The sequence below is a fragment of the Pteropus medius genome, unplaced genomic scaffold (assembly GCF_902729225.1).
Source record: "Pteropus medius unplaced genomic scaffold, Ma_sr-lr_union100, whole genome shotgun sequence".
NCBI lineage: Eukaryota > Metazoa > Chordata > Mammalia > Chiroptera > Pteropodidae > Pteropus > Pteropus medius.
Window position 1 is genome coordinate 2,922,344 of NW_024342466.1, and position 6,482 is coordinate 2,928,825.

The 6,482-nt window shown below is 61.7% G+C and overlaps 1 protein-coding gene across 4 annotated transcripts in view; it reads left to right on the forward strand.

Annotated features, from left to right (window-relative positions):
• The first annotated feature begins 247 nt into the window (after positions 1–247).
• The window catches only part of TRAF3IP1 (TRAF3 interacting protein 1), a 48,432-nt gene continuing 42,197 nt past the window's right edge, over positions 248–6,482 (forward strand). For 2 of the 4 annotated variants that reach the window (XM_039860697.1, XM_039860707.1), the window contains exons 1-5: positions 252–566; positions 3,590–3,658; positions 4,046–4,207; positions 5,994–6,137; positions 6,241–6,482. The exon at positions 6,241–6,482 is cut by the window's right edge and continues 166 nt beyond it. In XM_039860697.1, the coding sequence (XP_039716631.1) occupies positions 444–566; positions 3,590–3,658; positions 4,046–4,207; positions 5,994–6,137; positions 6,241–6,482 (740 nt within the window). In that variant the 5' untranslated portion in view covers positions 252–443. Of the gene's footprint in view, positions 567–3,589; positions 3,659–4,045; positions 4,208–5,993; positions 6,138–6,240 lie in introns of all 4 variants that reach the window. The other 2 variants (XM_039860725.1, XM_039860715.1) reach the window with 2 other exon arrangements.

The following is a 6,482-nucleotide window of genomic DNA, read 5'->3' on the forward strand; positions in this document are numbered from 1 at the left end:
CACCAATCTTGGATGTCACGTTATTGTGAACCAGTCCTGGGGCGGGTGGTCACCTCTGATCCCGAGGGGTGGGGAGGTGCCTGCAGCCGAAGCCGGCAGGAGGGAAGAGAACCCCGCCCGGCACCGACGGCCGCCCGGGCGCGCCGACCCCCGTCCCACTGCGTGCAGACCCCGCCCCTGCGCGCAGACCCCGCCCCCCTGCGCGTAGACCCCACCGCCCCGCGTGCGCGCGCAGCCAGCGGGCAGGGGCGGGGCGCCGCGGCGCGTCCGTTGCTAAGGCCCGGGCGCCCTGGCGACCGACCGCTCGCGGCCGCGCACGCGCCGTGGCGGAGTCCGGTGCACTGTGGGATGGAAACCCGAGCGGCGCGTCCAGGCCGGGGAGCGGGCGGCCGGGGAGCAGGGCTTAGGCTCAGCAGGCCCGCGGGGGCGCGGGCGGCGCCGCCATGAACGCGGCGGTGGTGAAGCGGACGCAGGAGGCTCTGGGGAAGGTGATTCGGAGGCCGCCGCTGACGGAGAAGCTGCTGAACAAGCCCCCGTTCCGCTACCTGCACGACATCATCACGGAGGTGGGTGCCGGTCTGGGGTGCGGGCCAGGGCTCAGGGCCCAGGTGGGGGTCGGGGTGCGGCCCGGAGTCGGGGCCCAGGTGCCCGTCGGGGATCAGGGTTTGGGTGCAGGCCGGGTTTCAGGGCCCAGATAGGGGTCCGGCCCGGGTGTGGGTCGAGGTCGGTGCCCAGGTCGGCGTCGGGGCTCGGTGTGGGCTCGGACCACAATCAGAGCCGGCTGGCATCAGGGTCGGGACTCGCGTCGCTGCCCAGGGAGCCCTCCTTTGGCCTGGCCTGCGGCCCCGAGGGGCGACCCGGGCCCATTTCCGTGGTGTCTGCGCGGTCCCTCGCCCTCACCTCTGCTCTTCCTTTCTCACCCAGCCCCATCGCCGCCTCTCCAGGGGGTCTCCCGGCGCCTCGGCGAGCATTATTTCTCTCCAGCCTACCTTTGTATCTGCCACAACCCTTTTGGCACCGGGGACAGGTGCTCCTATGAGAATAACACCTGATGGCCTGAGGTGGAGCTGAGGCAGTGATGCTGGCGCTGGGGAGCATCTGCAGACACAGATGGACCTTTGCTGGCTTGTTCCCCACCCGCCTCCTGCTGTCTGCCGGGGTTCCTAACAGGCCACCGACTGTATTGGTCTGTGGCCCAGAGGTTGGGGACCCCTGTGTTAGAGCACATTTTCCATTTTTCCTGTCAGAGGTGTTTTTTGTTTTGTTTTTTTGTTTTTCCTTCTTCAGTGCCTAGCACGTGGAAGGTGCTCAGAAATCCAGGGAGAATGAAATTATTCTTTTTTTAAGCGCCGCCTCCCCCACCACCAAGTTTTCCTCCACAGGGTTCTGCACAGTGGTCACCACATGCTAGGTGTTTAATAAATACCTGTAGATGCAGGTAAACTTGAAAGGGAAACTCTAAAAGAGCAGGTCAGTATCTGCTGATAAGTAGCACGACCTGCCTTCAGTCGAGATGGGTTGTAACTTTTTCCAACTGGAAGCTGAATTTCCGAGTGAGAGACCGTAGCCTGTTGGTTGGCATATCCTGGGAATGGCAAACAGAACGTGCACAATGAACTCAGTAGCATCTGCCGAGGCTCCTGGTAGCTCAGGGTGGCGGCACCCAGCCCCACGGTGCCCCTCAGGCGAGTATTGAACTCGGGACCTCGGGCGTGCTCTTTGGGAGTTAGGAGTCAGGTTGAGCTTGCAGAAGCTGGGTGCCCCTGATCACGCCCACGTGGTCCTCAAACTTCATTTCTCGCTCTTTCCAGCAGGTTGGGCGTCTTACGCGTCCACAGACTCTGCTTTACTCCTATCTGCCCTCTTAGTTTATAATGTGTGCCCCTGTGTTAAAACTCTGTGCTTAAAAGTCTCGATCCCCACCCACATCCCCGGGGCCGTCTTGCCTGGCTCCTCCCGCAGCCAGCCCGGCATTCCACCTGCCCTGGACGGCCTGTGGGCAAGGGACGCGGCTGTGCAGACAGCACCACGGGAGCTGGGCGGGCTGCCGCGTCACCTCTGCCCAGCGAGGCAGGCAGGGAGCGTGCTCTCACCCGGGAGGGAACAAGTCAGTCACCGGGACGTGACCTTGGGCGACCACAGCGGTTGCCACCACAGCCTCCCACTTCTGTCTTCCGTGTTGGCCCGGTCGGCCCGCCGACAGAGCCAGGGCATGCCTCGTCTTGTGGGCGTCGCTGTGGTGCTGGCAGGCGCACTGGAAGCGCTTTCAAATCGCAGGTGAAGAGCCTTCTGTGGAAATTCTCCACTGGCCCCGAGCTTTGTGCTCAGCCCCCCGTCTTCGTATCTAACTGCAGCTAGAGCCCCTTTGCCTGTTTCATAAGTCAAAGCATTGGTCTTGTGACGTTGATGTCTCCTGTCACTTAAAGTTACGCTCGCACTTCTAACTGCCAGGGAACTGGGGAAACCTCGAAAGAGGCAAAATGAAAAGTTTCCAGGAATATAACGTGCAGGACACTCTTACTGTTCCGGCCGTTTGCTCAGGAAGAATAGCAGCCTGGCTCCTTGGTGGTGTGGTGAGCGGTGAAAGCTGGCTTCGTTGGCAGCTCCTGCAGTGGGAGTCTCAGTGAAGGAGTCAGTGTCAGCATGCGGCTTTTTTTTAAGACGTGTCCTGCAGTACTAAGTACGCTTTAGGTCGAACCCAGGACCCTCACGTGCAGGCGTGCTCATCCTCACTGTGTACAGTGCAGTCTGATGGGTTTTTTCTGTTTCATTAAAAACATGCTGTTGCTCCCCATTGTGTTGATTTCACAGAGACCGTGCTGGGACACTGGTCTCAGAGGGCCCCGGGCCTTCAGGGAAAATCACACCCAGGCTTCGCTGGGGGTACAGGTGGGCAGAGAACAGAAGTGGTGTGGCACAGAGCCACCCCGTCCTGGGAAGCGACGGACAGTGGAGGACAAGGGCCTTTCCGTCCAGTCCCGTCCAGAAACCCAGGCTGGGACGGTCTTTCCCCTCCAGAGCCCGTCCTCCCCACTGGGCCTGAGGGACCCCTGTCAGATGCTCCCTGATTTCAACCCTCGCAGGGCCTCCTCGTGGAGAACGGGCTAAGTGCACGTTCCTGAGGGGCCCCGAGGCCATCTGGGTCGGGCCCTGCCTGATCGGCCTCAGACCCCTCCTGGCCCAGACGTCCTTTGCTCCCTGGACAGGACTCGCCTGGCCCTGGGCCTTTCAGGGACTGTTTGGCCTGGTGCGTGTCCTCCCCCAGCTCCTGTAGGCCTCGGGTCTTGGCGTGGTCTCTCCTGGGAAGCATGCCCTGACACCCCCGTGCTCCTGAGTTTGGACTTGGGACTGTCCCTGCACCCCCTTTGCACCTTGCACACTTCCGTAATGTCTGCCCGTCCCCACAGCCACTGGGGCCTGCTGGCGACAGGCCTGGTGTGTAGCAGACACTCCTGTGTTTGCTGAGTGAGCGAATTGGGGTCCTGGGTGCGGGCGGGTCCCACAGCCCCGGGACGTGGGCTCAGTGGCCCAGGCCGGGGAGGGGCTGTCCCTTGGGGACCTGACCGTGGCCTTGCTTTCTTTTCTAAAGGTGATCAGGGTGACTGGCTTCCTGAAGGGCCTCTACACGGACGCTGAGATGAAGTCGGATAACGTGAAGGTGGGTGTGAGCGCCCCGGCCCCTCGCGCGGTCAGCGGGGTGTTTCTGGAGCCGTGTTCTGGTCGCGTGCCGTTTCTGTGCGGGCTGCGGGGCAGTATGAGGCCGTCACCCGGTCTCACTCCCTTTTCTCATTTTCAGCGACTGCAAATGATGGTATTTTTGTCCACTGAGAAATGGAACTATGTTTCAAGGGCACATGCTGGCCCTTCCACTGGTATTTAAAAGCGTTGATGAGTTGTTTTTGTTTTGTTGTAAAGACTCAGTATTTCTAGGTATGACACCTAAAAATAGCTTTTCGTGTAAATAGGAAGTGTGCCTCTTGAACATGCTGACAGTAACGCAAAATTTTTTTGAAGTCTTGTTATTCGTACTTTGGGAATCTTTCAGGATAAAGACGCAAAAATTAGCTTCCTTCAGAAGGCCATAGACGTGGTAGTCATGGTGACAGGAGAGCCACTGTCTGCAAAACCAGCCCGGATCGTGGCCGGGCACGAGCCCGAGAGGACAAACGAGCTGCTGCAGAGGATCGGGAGGTGCTGCCTCCACAAGGTGAGGCCGAGGGCCGGCCCCTGGAGCTTGCCGGTTCTGGGGAGCGGAAGTGGCGGGGGGGCTCCCCAATGTACCGTGGGCCAGCAGTGATCCGAGGGAGCTCGCTGGGGTCTGGTGAGCGCTGAGCTTTGAATCTGCTCCCACCTGTTCTGGAACCTCGGAGTCACAGGCAGAGGAGCTTAAGACTGAGCAGCGACGCAGGCGACACGTTCCGTGGGCTTCCTCAGTGAGACTCACGGCCCGTGGCTCTTGGGGCTGGAGGCTGCGCGGCCGGCATCCAGGCCCTGCGCCCCCCTGTTGGGCCTCCTTTCAGGGCGGGTGACTCTTTCCAGCCCGCCCAGGTGGACGCAGGAGCTGCGTTTCCTCTTTGGGGCTCCTGCGACGTCCCTGTTCTCTGCCCGCTTTTCAGCCTCTGGTGTCTGCTTCTCCCCGCCACCCCCCTGCCCCCGTGTCTCCCAGTTCTTGTTTGCAGAGCTACGCTGTCTGCCGGGAAATCCTCTCGCATTGTACAGGGACTGGGGGTGTTACTTCCTGAGACCCTCACTGTGGGCCGCTCTGGTGAGATCCAGCCCTGCCACGTTTGCCGGAACGTTGGCGAAGTCTCGCTTGGAGATGGGGGCAGGCACCCCAGGGCCCGCCTTCTCTGTGGGAGCCGGGCAGCAGCCAGCGGAGTGGAGTCGGACCTTTGTCGAGGGCATAGCTAATACAGCCCTTCGTGTACCGATGGGCCGTGGGCTGGGGGCCGACCTGTGTCTTTACTGAAGTGGTTAGAGGTGGGTTTGAGCCCACACAGCAGCAGCGGAGTGGGGCACAGTGACTCCCAGGAGATCTCGAGAGCCTCGCCCCACACTGCCTCCGACTTGCAGCCTTGGAGACTTGGAGACGCAGAAGCTGGTTTTGCTGGTGCGCCGGTCACCAGCTCCCAGCCCCGTGTCCTTCCTGCTGCTTCTTTCTAAAAGGCAAACCGGACTCCTGCCTTCCCTGCCAAATCCACGGCCAGCTTTCCGTCGCGCTGGGGGGTGCGGCGGCAGCCAGCTCGGGGACGGGGCTCGCGAGGCTCTGCAGAGCTGCCACTGCTCCCGCCCTGCAGCCGTGGCCTCTCCGCTCCAGCCGTGCCGGTCTCGGGCGCTGGTTGTGCCCCCTCCCTTTTCGGTCCGAGCCGCCTTCTTCCTCCCAGCCCCGGTGGCAGCGCCGGGGCTGCTTCCTCCCAGGCTGACTTAGGCGCCCCCGCCGTGTCCAGAGCTCACTGCTGTCTAATCCTGGTGGTTGGCTGTCTCCCCCAGCGCGCAGTGTGTTCTCGGTCCGGGGTCTGGGGCCCGGGTTCTGGGGCCCGGCGAGTCACGCTCACTCGACGCCCTGCTGGGGAATGAGTGAGTGGCCTCCTGACCGGAGGTGTGCGAGGCTGCGGCGGCGGTCAGCCATGCCGCAGGGGGTTCCGCACGAGCTGGGGCTTGAGTCGGATCTTCCTCCAGGCCCCTTAGTGCTGGGCTTTCGGGACCCCGTGGGCGGGGACAGCTTTGCTGTCCTTGAACGGCACGCGTCCACACCTGACAGCTCGGGTGGCATTGAACCGGCTTCGTTTAGCTCGGGGGGACCCTGGCGGTGACAGCGACCCGTGGCTGCCGGGCTGTGTCGTAATGGCACACGTTCTTCCTGGCTGGTCCTTCCAGTTTCACGGGCATGAAGAATCTGTTTAGCGAGCTGCCTTTGAAACTCGCCGTTCTCATTTATCACTCGTGCTAATCTCGTTTTCGTCTCGCGTTTCATTTCCTCCCGTCGGGACAAGCTGTCCAGCGATGACGCGGTGAAGAGAGTGTTGGCTGGAGAGAAAGGCGACGTGAAGGGAAGGACCTCACTGCCCGCGAAACCTCAGGAGCCGGACAACAGGAATGCGAGAGACGAGGGGCCCAGGGCCCCCAGAGAGAAAGAGGTGGGCCGCGGGCTGCAGCTGCTGGAGGGCGAGGCAGCCCGGCTTTCGTAGTCCAGGCAAAGACCCTTTCAGGTGCTATCATTGTCCAACTTCTCTTTTCCAGGATAGAAGAAACTCTGAAAAAAACGAGAGAAGCACGAGCAGAGATGGAAGACAGAAAGAAGAAGCGAGAGAAGAAAGCGAGCCGAGAGACAAGGAGAGAGACAAGGAGAGGGCCAGGGAGAATGGCCGCGAGCGGCACAAAGACCCCGAGAGAGACAAAACCAAGGCCAGGGCCAGGCAGGACAAGGACAAGGACAGGGACAGGGACAGGGGCAACAGGGAGCGGGGCAGAGACTCGGAGCG